The sequence below is a fragment of the Siniperca chuatsi genome, linkage group LG10 (genome assembly GCF_020085105.1).
Source record: "Siniperca chuatsi isolate FFG_IHB_CAS linkage group LG10, ASM2008510v1, whole genome shotgun sequence".
Taxonomy (NCBI): domain Eukaryota; kingdom Metazoa; phylum Chordata; class Actinopteri; order Centrarchiformes; family Sinipercidae; genus Siniperca; species Siniperca chuatsi.
In genome coordinates this window covers 10,136,198-10,159,743 of record NC_058051.1, presented here as the reverse complement: position 1 = coordinate 10,159,743, position 23,546 = coordinate 10,136,198, and the positions used below count along the sequence as shown (strand labels likewise).

General features: G+C 39.9%; 1 protein-coding gene across 8 annotated transcripts in view; it reads right to left on the bottom strand.

The window, feature by feature from the left end:
• Positions 1-19,164, bottom strand: part of LOC122882886 (helicase ARIP4-like) — a 64,514-nt gene extending 45,350 nt beyond the window's left edge. For 4 of the 8 annotated variants that reach the window (XM_044210792.1, XM_044210793.1, XM_044210798.1 and 1 more), the window contains exon 1: positions 16,857-17,160. In XM_044210792.1, the coding sequence (XP_044066727.1) occupies positions 16,857-16,890 (34 nt within the window). In that variant the 5' untranslated portion in view covers positions 16,891-17,160. Of the gene's footprint in view, positions 1-16,856; positions 17,161-18,813 lie in introns of those variants that run through there. The other 4 variants (XM_044210794.1, XM_044210795.1, XM_044210797.1 and 1 more) reach the window with 2 other exon arrangements.
• Positions 19,165-23,546: the final 4,382 nt, after the last annotated feature.

Below are 23,546 nucleotides of genomic sequence, written 5' to 3'. Positions count from 1 at the left end.
TGTCCCTGAAGAGGATGCAGACAGGAAGGGAAAAGGGAGAGGGCAGAGAGATGAAAGCAAGGTCATCATTCAAAGAGAAAGAGATGCACTTCAGAGTGAGAGGGGTGACACACACACACACACACACACACACACACACACACACACACACACGCACACACTAAAAAAACATAGTGGTGACACAGACATAGATTGTGGGAAGTGGGACTGTTTCCTCTGTTCGGGTCAAAAGGACGGGTCCAGGAATCTTTCACCACAGAGAAAGAGAGAGATACTGGCAGGGCCTTTATGAAATATGATTTTATTAAAGCAATTGGTTATATACAACAGTTCTACAAGCGCCATTTATTAGTTAACAGTAATAAACAACAACAGATAATGATTTGTTTGTTTATTTAATTTATTTGGCTCTGCCAACACAAATAGTTCAACAACTGGACTAGGACTGAACTGTTGCCAAGAAACAAAAACATTTTCCTGTACACTAGCTTGCTACTTTGTGTAGGTCTACACGTTACCGCAAGACAGCAGCTTTGTATCATGTACATTTATCTGTATGTTTCCATTTATTGTGCTACCAGTGAAGTAAGAGTCTGCTGACAGTCGCTTTGGTGGCATGTGACACCCACCTGAACTCTATCCTCCTGGCTTTGCCGTGTAATCTGCTCGGAGCAGAAACATGCAGCAGAACCGAAGAACTCTCTTACCGCAGTAACCTGCATAAGATTTCTGCAACAAAGTTTTGCGCAAACAGCTGCCACACACAAAGCCTGACAGCTAACTTCACATCCTAACAGGAGCACGAAGCAAGTTAACACTGAGCTGTTAACTCTGTAACTGGCGGAGCGACTGGCTTCCTCCGATCTCCACAAGCGGACACTGCACAGCAAAAGACGCTTCCACAACAGGACCACAATTCTTCCCAGATTGGCTCATCTACAACAGACTGACCACCAGCTAACAGCAGCACCAAAGCCACCTCTCTTTCCCTCCCACGGACGGGTAATGCAACAACTGGGTATAGCATGGAGTAACAGTGTATATAGCTAAGCAACGGACTGTTTTGGAGTTTTGTACATGTGACGTTACTGATGTGTTTTCATTGAGGTTTTATTGTTGTAATCTTCTCCATGGTTAACGTGAGGTTAATATTGTAACGGTTACAATATTAACCTAAGCTGATCATCGTTTGCTCCACACAGAGTCTTTGCATGCTAAATAACTCCTTTTAACTTGGCACTGTTAACCTAAACAGATCATACACATACACCTCTAGTTTGGCCCTTAAAGACAACCACACACGGCAGAGAATAACTTTAAAGCTCCTGCTTCACATGTTCCTTTGTTTCTGACCGCGTGGGTTCATGCTTGTGCACACAAGACATACGGTAGAACAAAGAAACATACACATTCCTTTTGCCGTGCACCCAGACCTGCGCACATACACATACACACCCTTTGACTCACTCAATTAATTGGCTATCACTTCTCTTCTTTAAGAAGAGTGGTGCCCCAGAGGACTTTATTAATTAAAGTTATTACGATTATCTTTGATAATAGTCCATGCATTTGCTACTTCTAGGCTGGACTATTGCAATTCCTTATTATCAGGCTGCCCGAACAAGTCCCTTAAGTTGATGCAGAATGCTGCGGCACTTGTACTGACAAGAATTAGGAAAAGAGATCACATTTCTCCAATATTTGCTTCTCTGCACTGGCTCAGAGTAAAATCCAGAATAGAATTTAAAATCCTTCTCCTCACCTACAACGTTCTTAATGGTCAGGCACTATCGTATCTTAAAGAGTTTATAGTACCTTTATTACCCCACTAGAACACTGCGCTCCCAGAATGCAGGCTTACTTGTTGTTCCTAGAGTCTCCAAAAGTAGAATGGGAGCCAGAATTGTGTCTGGTTCTGCCCGAGGTTGCGCAAGGTTTCTGTCAGTTATAAGGAAGTTGTTTGTTTTTTTTTTCTTGCCACTTTCGCCAAGTGCTTGCTCATGGCGGGATTTGTTGGGTCTCTGTAAATAATATTATAAAGAGTACGGTCTAGACCTGCTCTATAGGAAAAGTGCAATGAAAACTGCTTCTGTTATGAATTGGCACTATATAAATAAAATTTAACTGAATAATTCTGATAGCCATAATTAAATGATCACACCTACACAAGTGGGTGCCCCCCTTTAACCACTGTAAATCCTAACACATGCGTGATTCCGATGAGTTAACACCTTGATCAGACAGTACATTGCTCCATCGTTTCCTGCTCTCCATGAATGGTCTCCGCTAACTTTTTAGCGAGCTTTCGGAACGGCGGTATACCAGAAGCTGTCTGCCGCCACTGTTACCCTCCTGGGCTGCAAATAGAGGGCTTTTGCACCAGGCGGAATTTTGCTCAGGAATTTTTAGAGTGATGCTACCAGGCAGATCGGATTTCCTTGCTCCTCCTGAATGGCAATCCTCCGATTTTCTCTCTCTTGTTAAAGTGTGGACACTCAGTCCAGGCATCAGTCTCAGTCATTTATGTAAAATCTGTCACTTTGAATACAAGCTGGCATTCAGCCAATCACTTGTTTCTGTTCAACAGTATATATCAAGTGCAGCAAACCTCTAGGATACATGTGTACTATCAATTTTCTATACCTTTTATAGCCTCTCATCCTGTCACTATTATAATAATGTGTCATCTTTCCAGGTGCTCACAGGATTGAACTCGGGAGATGTCAAGATGAAGATAGATCTGAGATTATATACACACTCACACACACACACACAAAGACGCAAACATACAGAATTGCAAGCACACAGCTTGGGGAGAGTGTTAGGACAAGACAGTAGGGACAGGTTATAAAACACACACACAAAGCACAAAATACATGATATAAGTAATGAATCATTCCAAACTCCCCACTGAGGGCCCAGGAAACTGAAAACCTCTGTTGAATTGTGCTAAACAAATACACACATGTTTTGGGTGCTGTGGAAATTATACTATGACACAAGTAGCCCTCCATCAAAATAGCCACTGAGATAAAAGGCAAGTCATTGGCTGTATGATGTCAGACACACACACTTTACATAATGCAATACTAATCACAATTGCATCGAAAAAGAAAAGAAAAAGTTAATCACCAAACACCTCCATCCAAACTGCTTAAATCCATCACATCTATCTAACTGTAGACCCCACACTACCACCACTACTACCAGTTAACTAGTCATCACAACCACTAACAAGGAAGGAGTGTCGGTTTTAAAAAATTCTGACTTTGGCAACTCCATTACGGCCACGCCGGAACCCGAGGCCTTCCTATGTGTTGTCCCCTGTTGGTCCATCTCCTGCAGTGTGTGTGTGTGTGCACTGGTGGGGCACAGCCCCAGGACTCTCCAATCAGGCAACGACACACCTGCATTCCATCCTGCAATCTACACATCTACAGTATATCAACCCCAGTCTTCAGTCCATTTGTCACCAGATCGTTGTTTAAACCTCCACGGTAGTGTGTGGCTCTGGCTCCTTGACCTATACCCAGTATCTTTGTCGCTTGCTCTGTTAGTTTTACTAACCTCTATTTGTTGTGCCCAGGATCATCACCTACCTGTCAGTTTGTCTCGCTCCGCTACACCGCCTGCCTGCCTCCCGGTCTACCCAGTTGTCTACGCCACCTGTCTGCCTGGTCCTCACTACCTCCCCACTCCCGTCACCGGTTCTGGACCCTGGATTCAGCTCACACTCCGGTGGCACCATCAGCTGGTCCCTTTCCCCAAACCTCTCCATTCAGTAACTGGACAATAAAACCCCTTTGCCTAAATCTAACTCCTGAGTCTGCACTTGAGTTCACCTTGGTAGATCGTAACACTCCCACTGGTGCCATGATCCAGTCTCAGCTTCTGAGGCCTGCCCACCTCCATTAAGAAACACTCCCTTGTGCCTGAGTCCAATGGCGGTGTTATCTTAAGGTGAGAATTAGTGTTGGAGAACTGAGTGTTGCTAGGCAAGTCAAACTCAAATTCAGCTGCGAGTGGTTGAAGAGAAAATGCAAGCAGGAAGAGAAAGCAAAACAATCGTGACAATACCTAGGCAAAATGAGATGATACAAAGTATGAATGCAGCTGAACCTTGACCTCCATCACCACAGATATACACTGAGCAGAGAAAGTGAGAATGCAACCAAGTGTCTTGATGAACTGCTGAACCATCAGCAGTCCCTAAGTGTCACAGAATAAATAGCACCCGCAGCAAATGTTCAAAGCCATAAATTTGTTCTGTTGGACACTCCCTGTGGGTTGAAGACTACTGCTCCTCACAAAAACAACGAAACATGTACTTGAGAGATATGTGGCTGCAAAGAATGTGAGGCCATCTGCAACAAAATCATGGTTTGTGTGTATTTGTGTATGTGTCTGTCTCAAAGGGTGGTTTGCAGTGTCTACTGCAACCACAAGGTTATGTAACCACATCTACATATGTTATGTGTTTATATAACTCCTCACACTGCGCTGACGAACATAACTGTGCAACGTCACTGTGTGTATATGTTTTGAATAAGTGGCATTCCCTGTGTTAGTGTAAGAAAAAGAAAAACGAAAAGAGAGAGATCTCAGGAAAGTTTAAAAACACAAAACAACAGGAAGAAAAAGAGACACCAAACATTGTACCCCCCTAAAAAGAACTGCATCCACAGAATTAATGCATACAGTACATAAAAGCAGCAATATACCATATATGAAAACCTCACAATGTGTTTTCCCATTAACTCCTTTGTGGTCTGACAAAGTGTGTTAGTCTTAAGTGTGAAAAACATTTAAACCCTCACTGAATAAATTTAAAACTGCATAGGCTGTTTTCTTGTCTCTGAAAAAGGTTAGTGATACAATGTTTTCATCCAACAGTGATGAACAGCTACAGACTGCATGGAATAAGGTTTCCTTGTAAGCTATCAGTGGTTGCTCTCGTCCAAAAATATTTCCCTGAGCTGTTCCATTAATAATTACTACAGACTGCGACAGAACTGACTGTGACCTCTTCTCTGCAATCTGATTTCTAAAAAAAACTGTAACCCGCAATCCAAAATGTAGCAGTTTTTGCCCAACTAGCAGTATGATTTAAGGATTTAAGATGCAATTTTGAAGTCTTGAGAAAATGTTGTATATGTTTAACTGCTGCAGGTAACTTGGAAAGCGGCATAGCACCACAAAATGGCAACTTTTCCAAGTTTTGATTTACATTTTGGGTGACAAGTCACAACGTCACACATTACAGTATAGAAAAAGAGAGGTGCACCTGTAGAGGAAGTAACTGTTTGAGTAGTGTGTCTGTGACCCAATCAGTAAACTACAATAGGCTAATCAGGATAGTCAATCAGTGAGCTAGGATCTAACCAAAGGAGAAGCAGGAGGCTAGTAACACATGTGTCTGCTTGTGAGCTAGATAGGGTTGTACATGTATTTGTATTTAGCCTTTTTTTTTTTGCAAAATTGTGAGTGTTTTGAACAAACTGATTGTTTCAGGCGTGGTTTGAGATGTTTTTATGCACTTTTTTGCTGCTGTAAAAACGTTGATATTGGCGTCCATTGTAACCACTATAAATCCAAGCTGACTACAGCCACTGTTGACTGCAAAGAAGCAAACCACAAACTTTTTACAGCTACTTCAAGTCTAGGGTTGTTTGACACTCAGAAGGTTTTAAGTGAAATATCACTTAAAGGTCGTTAAAATTTGTGAAACTGATTTCATGTGAAATCCCAACAAGAAAAAGTAAAAAAATTGTTTTTGTGTAATGATCTGCTACTTGACAAACGTTGATGTTAAATCAGATTTTCATGGAAACTTTGGACAACTATTTCAAACAGATATCCAATACCTAAATACCTATCCTGAATTCACCTTAATCATGAATTCAGATAGCTAACGGTTCTGGTTCTGCCCAAGGTTTCTGCCTGTTAAAAAGAAGTTTTTTCTGGCTACTGTCGCCAAGTGCTTGCTCATGGTGGGATTTGTTGGGTCTCTGTAAATAATATTATAAAGAGTACGGTCTAGACCTGCTCTATAGGAAAAGTGCAATGAGATGACTTCTGTTATGAATTGGCGCTATATAAATAAAATTGAACTGACAGCAATCCCATACAATTACACAGGAACTATGAGGTCCTGATGACAGCAGATGTTTACTACAACGCTGCATAGAATCCTCCACACATTTCACACACACAGAGGACAAACTGTCTGGTTATCCAACACAGACGGGGGATTCCAGGAAGTAGAAAGGAAATGGAGGGATACAGAATTCATTGTAACAGAGCACCAAAGTGATTCATTTAATCATTTCATCCAAACGCCATCCTAAGACTCTTAGCTGGATGTTTCCAGGGAGAAAAATGAATCAATTTTGTGCTCTCTCTACTAGGAACCATAAATATATCTACTCTGTCATAGTTATTTACCATGTTTTGAAAAACTTAAATGGGAATTGTGTAACATCTGACTTTTAAAATGCCAGTGAGAGGGAAGCTTTTGTTGCAAAACGAGTCTGAGGCAAAATGCCAGGTTTGAAATAAGATGTCCTGATGAAGCAGTCTTTTTTATTAATGACCCTATTCACCCCTCTTATGTCATTAGCATTGACGCACTGATATTTTTTAAAGGAACAGAATCAAGAAATGTGTCATGTTGTTTCATCAACATCAACAAAAATCTGGGTTAAAAATATTTTTAAATATATCATTTGCAACTTAACCATTGAACTATTCATTATTATCATTATTACAACTTCTTGCATCAGATGATTTTCATTTTCTGCCCATTTTTTTCTTTTCTTTCTTTTGGAAGTGTGCTTATCGCAAGAGGGCCATGATTAAGGTGTGTGGTGAACATCTGTTTAAACTATCTAATCTTTAAAAAAAAATTTGGGTATTTTTCTGTAAAAGTTGATAAAAATGATAACTCTATACTATGGGATAGCCAAAATATACATACATTTGTTTTATCGTAGAAAAGGTTTCAGTTGTAGTCATCTGGACACTGTTTTCAGAATCAAGACGTTTTGGCTCCCATCCAGAAGTCATTCTCAATTGTGAAAATGGTCTGAGAACTCAGAAATTTAAGCTAATCTGTGTTGCTTAAGCCCTACCCTCAGGGAGGAGTCTTCCTGAGTGTCTGCTGTTTACCCTGCCTAGTTTCAACTGAAACTGACCTTCTGTTGAAACTAGGCAGGGTAAACAGCAGACACTTAGGAACACTCCTGGACGAATGAGGGACTACTCCGTACATTTGTTTTACCAATTAATTCCCCCGCGACTATATATGGATCTGGTCATATACATATTTCTATAATAGTTGTATCACTCCGCCCTAATTACAGCAATCTTCATTAGTGAAATCAAATATTGTAAGGATTTACAGTTTTTGATGGCCCTAACTGACCCTGTCCTCCCCTTCTGTTTCTCATTTTCTCACCTCTCACTTTTTCCATCTCATCTCACCTCTAATTTGTTCTCCTTCCTCCTCCACTTTCTTTCTTTCCTCATCTGTTTCTGATGCTACCTGCCAACACCTTCTTCTCCCACTTTTCCTCCTCCTCCTCAATTACCTGGCTGTACTTTTCTGAATTTCAACTACCTCCTCCTCCACTTTTCTCCTTCATATCTCTCCTCTCTATTCATCTACCGCTTCCTCTCCTCACTTCTACCTGTCTTCTCACTCCTCTACTCTTGCCATATTACGTGTTATTTCTCCTAATTTGTCTTCCTGTCTCCTACCTTACCTCTCTTTCCCCTTTCCTCTTGCAAGGTACATGTTTGAGCATGCTCATTGGGCCGTTGTGTCCTCCTTGTTACCTAATCTCCTTTCCTTTCCTGCTGATGTTCGGTTATAAAACACAGAATAATGCCTCACAGGGCAGAAAGACCTTGAGACATTTGGCATGCTGATGTCATTACAAGGTATAATTACATCTGTCTGACTGACAAAGTGATAACTGGCACTTTGACAGGCTGACATCACTCACAATATATGTTCTTTGGTAATGGAGGCTGACTGATGAAGTTTTACAATTTGATTGAATCATACCGCAAAGGTTGTGTTTAAGCAATTGTAAATGATGATGGACTGAGATATTCTGTTTATTGTGAATGCTCTTCTTAATAATAGAAAATGTGTAGAAATATTTAATATGCATCTATATTTTAATGTGCATCAAAATACATGTAGTGATAGACTATGATGGGATCATATCATTGAGGTAAATAATTAATGAAAAAACAAAACAATGAGTTGTAAATGATTCATCAATCTGCACCAAAAAAATAATGATTTGTTTCTTGGTCCATGGCCTTATTTTCCTCCAAATTTCACTGAAAACTGATATGATTTTAAGATATCCAGCTAATTACAATACAGACAAACAAACAGGATGAAAACCAAATAGGAGCAATGAATGGTACTATACATTCACTATATAGTGGACTTAAAATACTTATAAAATGGAACTTCTATAGATGAAGGTGCATCATACTGCGACATATGAGCAAAACTGAACTTAGAAAACAAATAATTGTAGAAGAATTGAGGGAATGAGATTTCTGTTTTAGAGATTTCCTCAGCAAGGCACTCCCTGCAAAAAATAATAAATTCTCCAACTTGCTCTAACACCCAGACACATCATTCCCTTTCATTTTAGGCTAAACTGACTTGATTAACTGATTCCATGCAAACATACCCATAAGATCTAGAATAAAGTCTTGATTTCCTCTACTTTCATAGATAAATAAAATATTTATTTATGTAATGGTTGATCACCACCATCAAATGTGATTTAACCTTAGTTTGTGGCCAAACTATTCGCCAGATTACGTGGGAATTAATTTCTATGTTCCTCAGAAATCCAACAGAATAACAGACAAACAAGCTAACAATGTATAACACACATACATACCTTTGTTGGGCATAAAGACAAGTTGGTAAAATGCCCCTGCAAACTGAGATGTGATGGAAAAACACAAAACACAGATGACAGAAAACAGGAAGCCTGATTTTATTGTAGAGTAACCAGCCACATCCGATTCAAATAGGTGTTTGCGTGTCAGAAGGGGGACAAAATGTCAACATGACAAAAATGGAGACAGGTCAGGGATGAATGTGAAGGCATTAACAAGGTCAGTAGGTTGTGTTAAGAGTCGAGGTCAACATGCAACACACAAAATTTCTCTTATTCTCTATTTTACTTCCACCTCGAGGCGCCTCAAGAGGCTGCTGCACACAATAAGATGACCTGCTTTATTAAGACTCCCATTTGCTTCAACACACACACACACAGAGTCTTTGGACAGAAAGTTGCTCTCTAACAGATAGGCCACTGACTCGACGAGGGGGGACGGTTATGTAACCGCTGCCTCTGACTGTTACACAACCAGGTTCACAAGAACCTCACGTCCTGTACGCACGCACACACAAACACACACACACAAATACACACAAAGATGTACCATGTCACAGACACTCAGAACACACTTGCAAGAGCTGGTAGACCCAGACAAACACAGTGACATTTAAAGAGCATCTAGACTTCTAGACACTCAGACACTCAAATATACACACACTGTGGCACATATGCCATGATGAGTGTATCCGCCCTGTGTGTACATTACATTTATTTAGCTGATGCTTTTATCCAAAGCTGCTTACAAGAAGTGCATTCAACCATGTGGATACAATCCAAAAATTACATGAATCACGCAAGCATGTGTACGTGTGAGTGTTTCTGTACTGTCAATGTCGCAATGAGTTCATACTGTAACAACTGTTTTCCAAATTGCAGTGACAAAAAAAATGTTTGAGACGATTTGAGGTGGACGGATTGCACAGTGATGCAGATAAATGAACAGAAAGAACAAATAAGAACACAAACACAAAACAACAGATTTGTGTTAAATCTGATAAGGGTAATATACTGTATGGTCAACAATTATGCATTTAGCAATAGAAATAACACAATAATTCGATCTCATGAATGTTTGTTGTTCTGAACACTGGTTGGTCTTCCCTTTAAAGAAAAATTATATGATGTGTTTGATCTGTCGAGTTTGGTTGGAATTAGGTGTGTAACTCATAATTATTTTCATTTTCAATTATTTTTCTAGTTAATGAATCGTTGAAAGTAGTGAAAATGCCCATCATAACTTCCCAGGTTCCAGGCTGATGTCTTCAAATTGCTTGTTTTGTCTGACAACTAGTCCAAAAACCAAATAGATTCAGTATACAATGACATAAAACAGAGAAAAGCAGCTATTGAGAAGCAAGAAACAAGGAAAAACATTTTACATTTTTGCTTTAAAAATGACATTTGATTAATCTATTACTAAAATTGTTGTCAACTAATTTCCTGACAGTCAAGTTAACCATTAATTGGGCACTAATTTCAGTACTACTTGGAATAAATAGCATCAGCAATAACGGCCAGAGGTAAGCAGAGCAGTTCATGAGAAAATGAAAAATTGCTCAAAAGGTGTCGTCTTGAAATGTTAACAAATATTAAAAAGAAAAAAAAGATTTCATCATCATCTGCATTCACACCAAAATGTAATAATGTGTGGCCATACTTTCCACCAAATTTCATTAAAATCTGTTTTAAGGTTTTTGAGATATCCAGCCAGCTAACAGACAAACAAACAAGACAAAAGGTTGTAGGTAAGAACCAGGAAGGCCAAAATTTCTATTTAGCTGATGCAAAGCTGTCATTTTAAAAGCTTTAGTTGTGTTCATAATCAAAAACATTCCTTGTCGGTCATACAAGACTGAAAAACATAGCCTGCAGAGGTAAAAAATGACAAACTTGTAGATAAAACAGCAATTTCTGAAAGTGGTTCTATCTATCTATCTATCTATCTATCTATCTATCTATCTATCTATCTATCTATCTATATTCATTATAACCATTCATCCCACATCCTGTGCATAATACCACCGGAACATAACTGAAGTGGCTGATATCAAGAAGTCCTACCAATGGCTAGAGCGGGCTGGATTGAAGGACAGCACAGAGGCACTCATCATGGCTGCACAGGAGCAGGCCCTGAGCACCAGAGCAATAGAGGCCCAGATCTACCACACCAGACAAGACCCAAGGTGTAGGCTGTGCAAAGAGGCCCCTGAGACAATCCAGCACATAACTGCAGGGTGCAAGATGCTGGCAGGAAAGCATACATGGAGCGCCATAACCAAGTAGCTGGCATAGTGTACAGGAACATCTGCACTGAGTATGGACTGGAAACCCCGAGGTCAAAGTGGGAAACACCTCCAAAGGTGGTAGAGAATGACCGAGCCAAGATCCTGTGGGACTTCCAGATCCAGACTGACAGAATGGTAATGGCGAACCAGCCTGACATCGTGGTGGTTGACAAACAGCAGAGGAAAGCCGTTGTGGTTGACGTGGCGATACCAAGCGATGGCAACATCAGGAAAAAGGAACATGAGAAACTAGAGAAGTACCAAGGGCTCAGAGAAGAGCTGGAGAAGGCTTGGAAGGTGAAGGCAACAGTGGTACCCGTGGTCATCGGAGCACTCGGGGCAGTGACCCCCAAACTGGAGGAGTGGCTACAGCAGATCTCTGGAAGAACACCAGACATCTGGGTCCAGAAGAGTGCAGTACTGGGAACAGCAAAGATACTGCGCAGAACCCTCAAGCTCCCAGGCCTCTGGTAGCGGACCCAAGCTCGAAGGACGAGACCACCCGCGGAGGGTGAAGGACAAAGTTTTCATTATAAGAAACATTATAAAGCTTTCAACATGACAACACAACACACACATATGCACACATAACTCTCTTATATGAATGCCCTGAATGTGTTATTTAGGCTGCTTTATAAGAGCGAGGCAAGTGAGTTATGAAACCCTCCTGCTGGCTGCATATGTGTGTGTGTGTGTCAGAGCAACAATGAGGCGGTGACAGACAAATGAAGAATGAAAAAGAATGTAGACAGAAAAAGAGAAAGAAGGCAGAGAGAAAATTATGATAGAGAGCAAGCAGCAGAGGGGTGAGGCGAGGTAGAACGCTCTGTTTGTAGGCCAGTGTGTCACTGCTGCTGAAGAGGAGGAGTGAGAGAGGACACACACGCACACACATAAGCTGCGTTTCCACTGCAGGAACTTTCTCCAGGGACTAGGAACCTTTGGAGGAACTCAGTGCGTTTCCACCACAGGGACCAGGGTCTAAATTAAGTTCTGGGGACATTATTTTACCCCCCAAAAGGTCCCTGCTCGGGGGGTAGTACTTTCCAAAAGTAGAGGAACTTTCAGGGTGGGGCTTGCGCTGAACATTTCTGATTGGTCGAGCAGCAAGTGGTTTGACTGTCTGGATCAATGAGTTGCTGGGTCACAGGTCAGCCTTCTCTGTATGGCCAGTTTTTTTTTGGACAGGTAATTTTGCAGCTAATAAAATCTGAGGCTAGCTGTAAACAACCCTTGTTGTGTGCATGTATATAATGTGTTTGTATTAAGTATTAAGTTTTTGTAAATCACACATGCTTCTCCAGACTGCATGTAAATAAATGTGCACGGGGGTCACTTGATAACGTTAGCATGGCTGTTTTTTTATACTTTATATATACTATATCAATTTCGGGTGTTAGGTTTATGAGTTTTTTCTTCAGCTAGCTTGATGCTCAGGTCCGCACAATGCTTTATTGAGATTTGAGAGGTGTGCGTGTCGGCACCTCTGCAAGTCTCTGCAATATATGCTTACCCATAACACCCTTTTCTGTGTCATTCCATAGGTACATGGTTGATCATGGACATTGTCATTCAGCTGTTAATACACATAAGTAAGAGGAGATGTCAAACATGACTTCTGCCATCCTCGATGTTTTTCAACATCCTTTTAGTAACTTCTTGTCGACACAGAGGTCAAGAGTTGAGTTACATATTTAAGCTTTAAAGAGTAACTAAACCCCAAAGTTTTGGCTGAAGTGCCTCTACCCTGGCAATTCAAAAAATGACTCTAGAATGTGAAAAAAGTATCAACATAGGCAGCGCCTGGAAGGGGCACAATTGGTTGGACCTAAAACCAATCAGAGCAACAAAACGTGTGACATTATGTAGCGCTGAGCGATGGGGCAGGAAAAATGGCAGTCTCGTCACAAAGTTTCTAAAATTACAGCTAAACAGTACACTAAAATGTGTTTATGAAAAGATTTGAGGTGGGAAATAGGCAATGCAGTAACAGTCTTGATTCATATTTCATCAGCACTTCCTCGTTTGACAGTTTGATCTGAGTTTCGTGAGCTTGGTGCGTTGCACTGAATGGACTTGCAGATTGGGCCATGGGGACTGGACCAATCAGAGCAGTGAAACGTGTGACATGTGACTTTTCAAATAGGATGGGGCAGGGAGAGGGGGGCTGGTTGGTGACAAAAGCTGCCACCATATACGTCACCTGCCTCCAGATCAGCTAATAGCAAAATTCAATTGCAATAGCCGGGTTTCAACCTGTAGAGGGCTGTTGCTATAACACAATATGTAGAAGTCAAATACTTTACAAGATTTGGACCTGAATCCAACAACATCAAACAATCAACAACACTACAAAATACCCATATGCATTGGTTTTCAGATGGAAAAAGTGGTTTGGGGGTTTAGTTACTCTTTAAGATCGCAGAAGAATCGAATCAATTTATTTATTTTTTTTACACAAATAAAGGCTCTCCACGCTCTATAAAAAAGGTGCTGGTTGTAATCATGTAGTATTTGGTTGCAATGTGAAATAATGTGACTGGTTCCGGCTTGGGACGGCATTTAGAGCACTGCAGCCATTTAATGAGGGAGAGAGAGTTGAGTACGGAAAGACAGAAACAACAGGAGTTTATTCATGTGCAGGAACAAGAGAGAGGAGCATAGCACAAGGATAAAAACAACAGAGTTAGGGATGAAATCTGCACTTACGAAGAATAAATCTATAAAATCAATAAGACTGAAAAGCATGAAGAGTGAGAGACAAACAGAAAGAGAAGAAAAAGACAGAAAGAGGGGAGAGGAGGGGGTAACGGTGTGCAAAAATAAAACACAGACAACTTAAGACGAGGAAATTTACGTTGAAGGAGAACAAAGAAAGCGGCTATATGATCTGACAGGAAGAAGTAGGGAGATTTAAAAAACCCTGATGTTTAACAAAGACAACATTAGGGAAGTGGGAATGAAAGCCTTGTGGCCAGCCTGACAAAGCCTACATCTTTCACGCTGTGGCATTATGAAAGCAGCCAGACTACACATGCTCACGGCATTTGGCCCGAACTCCAACACTGGTCTGAAGTGGACAGGTTGTTCCTGCCCAGCGTTACAACGGAACACAGCATGCAGTGGAGCACAAGGGGAAAAAAACAGTACAAGCTCCCTCCTGTTTTATTGTACCACAGAGGTGTTGCCGCTGTAAAAATGTCTCACTCTTTTCCTTTTCACAATAAGCAGTTTGTCACCGATGGACTTTTCCTTTTCACAATAAGCAGTTTGTCACCGATGGACAGATTCTACTCAGGAAGATGTGCAAACACACACACACACACACACACACACACACACACACACACACACACACACACAAACCTACACAATGGATTTGAGGGAGAACAGTGTGTTCTTTCAGCCTTTATCACTATTAGACGTGCCATGTTTGCAGCGATGACAAGGCATTAAGTGTCTCTTTTCACAGCAAGCCTAACACCCAGAGCAATCCCAAGAATTACAAGCATGTAGTCATTAGTTATTTCTCCATAAAGTATACCTGTGAATGCTTTTCAAAATTAATGCCAACACAGTGAAAGGCAGACGCAGCGGAACACAGTGCACCCTGAGCAAAACGAAAACAACTGATGACATGTTTTTACAAATAAAAAGTCAAAATCCTTGACTGATCAGTTCAGAGATGCTGAATAAATGACCTGATGACCTTTTCAGACACATTTTTGTTTGAACACATTGGATTTGAAATTAGACATTGATTAAGTGTTGACCTATTACTTTCATTTGAGTGTTTACATCTATATTTGGTGAAAAATGTAGAATGGACAATGCAGTAGGAAAACGATATATACAGACAAGGTAACCAAGAGTTTTTAGGGCCAAACGTGAATGTTCTTTACTGGGAAAGTCAGTCACATGACTTTAATTCACCTGATTGTGTGTTTCACCTTCTGAGGGTCTGTGTCTCTGAGTCGGAGATATTGGACGGGCAATTTACAACTGCCTGTTAACTTGTTCATTTACTTGAATGCCCGAAAATTTAAATAATAATAAAAAAGGCCTACAATTCTTGCATTGCTTATCTGAAGTGGATGTAAACACCTTTGAATTAAAGCTAAAAGTCAGCATTTGAACTGACTTTATCTTTACTCAAAACACAAGACACAAAACATATCACTGTCCTACCATTTACAGACTGCACTTCCCAATTCAATTTTATTTATATAGCGCCAATTCATAACAGAAGTTATCTCATTGTACTTTTCCTATAGAGCAGGTCTAGACCATACTCTTTATAATATTATTTACTTTCGCCAAGTGCAATAAGACAAGATCCTTAGGTACCCTTCAAAAATAAGTAAAAATACTTTGTTTATCGACTGGGCGGTCTACATTTTGAAGATACCTAAAGAGTATTCTCAGGAAATTAACTTTCTGCATACAAGCCTGTTAAAAAAAACAACTTGAAGCAAGGATTTAATGCAGGGTTTATTGACCTGAAATTAGCTGATACGAACGTTTATGGCATAAATTCATGGCACAAATCAGTGCATATAACATTAAAATATTCTATTAAAAAAGTGGGAAAATAATAAACACTTCAGTCTTATTACTGGTTCCGAGAAATTTCTTTTGGTAAAGGTTTATCTCTTCTTATGTTGGCAAAATAACATCTATTTGAACTCTTGCAGTTCCTGAGTGCCTTGCCTTTGCTGATACATAAAGATACATAAAGAAATTAAGCGCATATACATGCATAAAAAAAACCTCTTCATAGATTTTACTTTCATTCATGTATTCCTGTGCTCTGCCTGACACCTCACGCGTTTACCCCCCACCCCCGCCCAATCCACCAGTCTGATGAACCATATGTTTTCCTGCTTCCACATGCTCACACTTCCAGCATGGCCCAATCCTACCTGGATCCACCAATCATGTACCGGCATTGGTTTAGGTAACCGTAGAAACAGCCAATGGGAGGGTGGGCCTGAGACAACAACACGAGAGAGAGTGGCCGTGGGATAGAGGCTGAAAGATGGAGGTAAGACTGCCCGAAAAGGGAGAAAATGGGATGACTCAAATAGAGGAAACAGGAATTAATGTGTGTCACTGAAAGGAGATTGAAGTGCAAAGAGAGAAAACAGAGAGAAAAGAAGATAGATACTGTGCATGCTTCAGTAGGTATGGATCCAGTGTTACACAACTATGTTAAGTAACTTAACAAGCATCAATCAACTACTGCTGCACATTCTAGACACTTCTGAGATGGTTTTCTGCTCATCATGTCTGCTTAAGTCCTCTTTTGCCCCCATTCATCTCCTTTCTGGCATTCATTTATGCATCTTTTTTCTGGCTGCCACTGGGATGCACCTCTGCAGCCGAGGAGCAGTGTTCATTATCTCATAAGATGAACTACTGAGTGATGAACTAAATTTCTGCAGCGTTTCTTCCTGTTCTCAAAGCATCGGCTCATATCAAACCTTTGTGAACCCCCTTGTATTTTCTCTCTTTGCTACTTCCAAATTTCCCCCATTGCTCGATTTCTCCCCAACTTTCTACTCCTTTCCTCAAGGTCAGATCGTCCCTTAGCCAACCCTGTCTCAAGGTTCAGGGTGATGATGTCACCTACCTGCGAATGACTCTGAGTCGTCCAGGAGCAGCATGGTTACCAAGAAAGGAGAAGAGCTGCTCTTCTTTTCCTTCTTCCTCTCCTCTCTTATCTCTTGCTCTCAAACTCCCTGTCTAACTCTCAAAATCACCTCTTCTTTCAGGGAAAAAACTTTAAAAAGATGTAAACAGGAGGTCTATTTGTTCCTCAGCCTCGTTTTACACTCGGCTGGTCTTTAATCTACTGCCTAGGAACTGACTGACTCACTGACGACTGGTCGACCGCTCTGTGTGCTCCTCTCTAGTCACTAGCAACGTGAATGTGAGGCAGAGGCAGGCAAGAGGGCTGTGAGATGAAAATCTTACATAACCCTTCATGCTGGAGCTGGGGCCCTGCTGAGGGGGTTCTTGTACAGCTGATCACCCCCCCCCAAAAAAAAAATCACTCCTCCATAACACAGAAATACAGAGCATGTACGAAAGCAGCATGAATGTGTGCCCACACCTCAACAATGTTTGTCACTGGTTGGTCTAAGGACCACTTAAACTTAAAACTGCTTGAAAAAAACAGATAATACAGAAATGTATGTACATAAATGTACATACACAGACACAGACACACACACACACACACGCAAGCTGTCTATCTGAGTCAACAGGGCTCTGTTGTAGACAAGTATTCATGTGTGAGAAATATTTTGACATAGTACATCAAATAAGGGGTTATGATAAGGGTTAGGGTTAGGTATTTAGTTGTGATAGTTAAGGTTAGGGTAAGTGGCATTATGTCAATGACAGTCCTCACAAAGATAGAAGTACAAGGGTGTGTGTGTGAGTGTGTGTGTGTGTGTGTGTGTGTGTGTGTGTGTGTGTGTAGCAGAATGAAGGGCACAGAGGAGGAAAGTGGCTGCAGAAATATGTGTCAAGGTCCCTGAAACACCTACACACTGACTCCAAAAACCTCAAGCCTCAAAAGTTAAATGATCCACAGAATCCTTCTTTATGAAACAAAGCACACGGTGATCCTTACGTTTTCACATAAGTACAAGATTTTAGTGTTATAGAGCAAATGCTGTATCTTGGATCTAGTGTGTCAAACAATGGCTTTCAAAAAGTGACTTAAAACTCTTTTTCCTTCACTTATTACTAAACAAGATCAATCCCCACTTTGGCTAGAACATCCTCTGTATACTACCAATATGTACTACTCAGGAAATTATAATATCAACAATACAATAATTGAAACCTGATTTTCTAAAACCTCCCATACAGTACCCACTGCTGCATCAGGACTACTTATTTTTGCACCAGACTACACTCATAAAATGTGTAAATCTATGTTTTGAAGAAGTTTTTCTACAATCCATAAACTGTTGTTGTGTTTTATGTGTGGTTGTTAACATAAATGCCATAGAAGTACAACGGCACACTGGCAATTATAAGTCCATTTAAAGAGAATACAATGTGTCTAGAAGAAGATTTGTCTGATTTCTACAGTTAATCCAATTTGTTACAGTTTTTCACAGACCTGAGGTAACACTTACAATTCACAGGAAACACTTCACCCGGGATTAAATGAAAGAAAAGCGATAAAACTAAATTCCGGCTTCTTCTAGAAACAGCAACTTAAGTTTTTATGCCGGTTTCTGCTTGAAAAGACAGTTTTATCCAAATAAATTGACATTAAAATCCTGGTGAAACGAGACAAGGACAACTCCTGCATCTATTTCATAACATGCCTTATGAAACCTCTGAGCTCTGCTCTGCAAAGACTTGGCACTGCACCACATCTAGGTCAGCATGATAGAAACTCCCCTTGTGCCAGAATACACTGATAAGAAGACATATAGCAGAAGAGATATTGGGACTAACAGAGATGAGAAAAAACAGAAACAGATGTGTGAAAAAAACCTGTCAACTAACCAGAAAAGCAGTTACACACTGAACCGGTCAGTCACAAGAAAATTTCAGCTACTCACCCATGTCATGTGGTTGAAAGTTTTTTGTCTCCTATTCTGGTGAGAGATCCATGCCTCTATACTTCCAGTGTCAGAAACTTACTCTAGATGCTGTGTGTTCCTCCTTCATACTGCTAACATACCTCCTCAGCGTCCCGTCCGAACAGAGCATGTCAAAATGTGTGTGAGAGAGTGTGTGTGTGAGGCTCTCAACATCTAGCTCTAGCCTCGTCTCGCAGCTTTACCAGTGTTCCAGTGAGGAACAAGGGGACAGAAGGCCATTGGGACAATTACAAAACTAAGTCACTTAAAAGCTTCCCCGGCTTGCCGTGTGTAGGAAACCCCCCACTTGTGCTGCTTTTCCTGTCTTCCTCCTCCTCCTTCTCTTTCTCCCCTCCCCCAGCCAACTGACACTGGACCAAGTGTAATGTCAGCAAGCCACACCCACTCCAGAGACGCTACCTTAGGTAACAGGGGTAATGGGGTTCAACCAGGAAAAGAACCAGGAAAAGATGGATAAATGGGAGGAAGAAGAGAGGGATTTAAAATGATAATTCTGAGTGTTTACTGCAACTTCTGGTCGTGTTGATTTGTGGTCATTTTACTGGAATCTTGTGAAGATCATGACCTATTTTAACAATAGCTGGCATTCAAAATAAAATTAAATCCATCAAGACTGTCTGAAATAAGAGAGTATGAAGATAAAACTGTGAGGGAATGAGGAGCAAGAAAATAGAAAATGACTGAAAGAGAAGAAGATTTTAAACAGCCAAATTATCATTATTTTACTCAGTTTTGTATATGAATCCAATATTAATCACTAACTCTAGGTCTCCCATAACAAGTCTCTGCCATTTTTAACTATAGATAAAGTAAAAAGATATGTTGACAGAGGTCTACAGTAAAAGTTTATTATATTGTATCTATGTGATGGACTGTAAATGCCATATATATTGTAAAATGTTCCTGTTATTTTGTCCTACATTTTGCAAAAAACCAAAATCAAAAAATCAAATTAAATTAAAAAAATTGCAAAATCCCTCAGCAGGCATGCTAACTGAGATTTCATTGTTGCTAATATGCAACAGTTACTTTGCAATTATAGATCTGAGAAACTAAAATGGTAACGTGATTACAAAACCATGCAATTATCTTTCAGGCCTTTCTATGATTGTGCCTAGGGGAATGAGGCAATCACAAATTGACAGAGAGGGAGGAGATGGAGGAAAACTGCAACTGGAGAAAAGAGGGGGTGGAAATCAAGAAAATGAAATGAAGAGGGAGAGGAGGAGGATAAAAAAGAAGGGAAAAGGGAAAAGAAATTAATAAAGTCATGCGCTACTACTTTCTGGTCAGTGCACGTGTTGCACAATTCTTGTTTGGCTTCACAGAATGGTATTGAACATCGTAAACACCAATAAACACACCATAAACTCTACAATTGCCACAGGCATTTTTTTTTCAGCAACACATAAATGCGAAAACCATCAATGCTGAGCATGGTGAGAGGAATTATGGAGAATTATGGAGTATATAACCAAGAAAAATGAAAACTGGAGTTGACCAAGAAGAGAAAAAGTAGGAGGAGATCTTAAGGAGAGAGAATTAAGATGACAGTTAGGAGGCAGAGAAAAAAACGGAAGGAAAGGAGAAATACATGAAAGATGAGAGGAAGGCACAGAAAAGGCGAGTGAAGAAAGAAAAAGAAAGAGATTGATAAAAGGGGGGAAAGAAAGCATAAGCTAAGGATAGAAAACAGTTGAACAGATGAAATGATGAAGTCAATGAGAGTAAAAAACAGAGCGAAACATTTGTGACAACAAGGGGAGGGGGCTATTTCAAAACAATCCTGTGAACCCCAGGACCCTTTTAAACCCACGTTAGTGGTGTGGGATTATACTTCACAGACAAGTACACACACACACACAAGGGTGGAAGGTGAGAGCCCAGCCTCACATGACTACACACACTAAACCACATTGATACTGAGCCTGTGGGAGGGGGAGTGGAGTGAGAAATAGTAAGGTGGGGGAGGAGATAGGAGAAGGAGGCAGTGACAAAAGCAATGTGAGGCAGAGAACTGCCTGGTAACTATGATTACGCTCGCTCACACACACACACACACACACACACATTCACCTTTGCCACACTACCACAGTTCTGGTATCCAGCCACGCCTCCTCCTGTGAGGAAGGAAAGCTGCATTTCACTGTTTACATAACCTGGATTGACCAGTAGAGAGAAAGAGAGCATAAGAAACATTCTAATGATTTGAAGTTTATCAACTGAAGCATCACCATCCAATATAGCATGGAGTGTGCAAGTGCACAGTCTTGTAACATCATTATGTGCCTTCTGCCATTACTAAACACATCACATATGCTGTTTCCTTTTTAAATGGTGAAATACATGCAATGAAAACGTCCAACAATTGGCTAGGTGTGTGGAGGTGTGAAAGTAAGGCAGTATTTGAGCTTCTCTGTCCTGCTCTCTGTTCAAAAGTGTGCACCCATATTCCCATAATTCATTGCAGATTAATTGGATTCATTGAGATTACAAAGAAATTTTTTTGTAGAATGGGGAAGCAGTGTGATACAGCTAGTAAGAGGCTATAGACAGTAGGAGGTTTTACCTTGTTGTGAGCAGTTTCATGTAGGAATTATCGGTAGAAAGAAATTAGTTCCCACATAAACTGCTCACAACAAATCTGTTCATTATCTTGAGTAACCGGGTCACGATTTCTGGAAAGAGACATTGCTGTTGAGTTTTTCAAATGTATTTTTTGGCACTTTGAGCACAACAAGTTGAGTGCCATATATTTGCATTATATTAAAAATAGGCAGACATCTCTACAGCCAGTATCTCAAAAACTCAGCAACTCACACCAACTACATTCTAGATGGATAAATAGCAAAGAGGAAAAAGATGTATTTTTGATTTTTGGGTGAAGTGTCCTTCCCCTGTGACGTCTGACATATCAAATAATAGCCAGAAAATTCAAAATTTTGAAATTGAAATATTTATTGGATCTTTTGACAAAATCCAAAAAAAAATTTTTTTTTCACATATGATTTGTCCTGTATCATATTTATTTGATTTATCAGGCTTTTATGGCAATTTTGTTTTTAGAAACAAAAACAAATATAAAAATACACACAAAAATCAAAATCAAAATCAAAATAACATACAGATTATGATAGTAAAAGAATTGTTTTAGTGAAAATCAATAAGAAAAAGACAATTATTAGCAAGTGAGCCATTGCAACATCCAAATGATTATCATGACAGCAGGTTCAATATATAAAAAACCTATATAATTATCTCAATTTCCACTCTAAATACATCTTAAAATGACATTTCAATCTTTAATTAGTTTAATTAAATCATCAAAACAGTGTATTTGGCATTGTGGTAGACATAATGTGGATACATCATGAAATGCAATACAATGATGATTGAAGGATTTATTACCTCATATACCTGCTGTATCAAATTTGATACACACATTTTCATCACAATTTTACTATAAAACAAGGTACGAACAATTAAGTAATTATAAGTAGCTTCAATACAGTAAATATTCATATAAAAATATCAGTAACAATATAAATGTTATTCTTACCATAGGTTTTTCAAAATTAGCAAAGATTTCCCTGCCAAATACTTGCGAATCACAACATGACAGCAGCCATTTTGGATATGGCATTCATAGGCCCGTTACTGCCTGCAGTGCATGGATATGCCACCAGAGGGCAGAAGATATGTGTCAGACTGCATACAAAAAGTTTTTCAGTAAAGTATTGATCCTGTTGATGACATAGAGATCTCAGAAACTCATGAAGCAAATACAATAATAATAATAATAATAATAATAATAATAATAATAATAATAACTTTATTTATAGAGCACTTATCAAAACAAAGTACAAAGTGCTTCACAGCAAGAGAAATAAAATACCACAGTGAATGACGAAATATAAAGAAGTAAAATACATAAAATACACAAAAGCAATAAAATAAACAGCCATTTTAGGTAAATTCAGGATATGCTTTCAGATAAAAATGTGTTTTGAGAAGAGACTTAAACGAAGACACTGACTCAGACAACCTAATTTCTTCGGGCAGGTTGTTCCAGAGCCTTGGGGACCTGAAAGCAAAAGCTCTGTCCCCCTTAGTTTTCATCCTGGCCTCAGGAACAGACAGGAGACCCTTGCCCGAAGATCTCAAACTACGTGATGATTCATAAGGGATTACAAGGTCTAAAATATAGTCTGGGGCCAGGCCATGAAGAGCCTTAAAAGTAATCAACAAGATCTTAAAATGAATCTTAAAACAAACAGGGAGCCAATGTAAAGAGGCTAAAACAAGTGTGATGTTGTCGTACTTCTTGGTCCTGGTTAACAGCCATGCCAAATATGAGATTTAAAAGGCAGCAGAGTAACATGGGATCATGGGTAACATAGACTGTGGTTGTATTGGGCAGCTGTCAGGTGTGAATGTGTGTACAAGGTGTTCTACAAGGTCTGTCAAGTTATGAAAAAGGAGAAAGTGATACTAAACTGATAATTATATTGATGCTAAATGGCTCGAGTTGTGATCCCAAGAATTATGATTTACTCTGTAACTATAAACACAAATCAAATTCTTTCTGCTTTCAACAGGAGGTGGGGCTGACATGACTGTGGCAGACAGCAATAAAAATTAGTGATCTACTGAGGAGGAAGCTAAGGGTGTGAAGTTTAAAGTGACCAGGG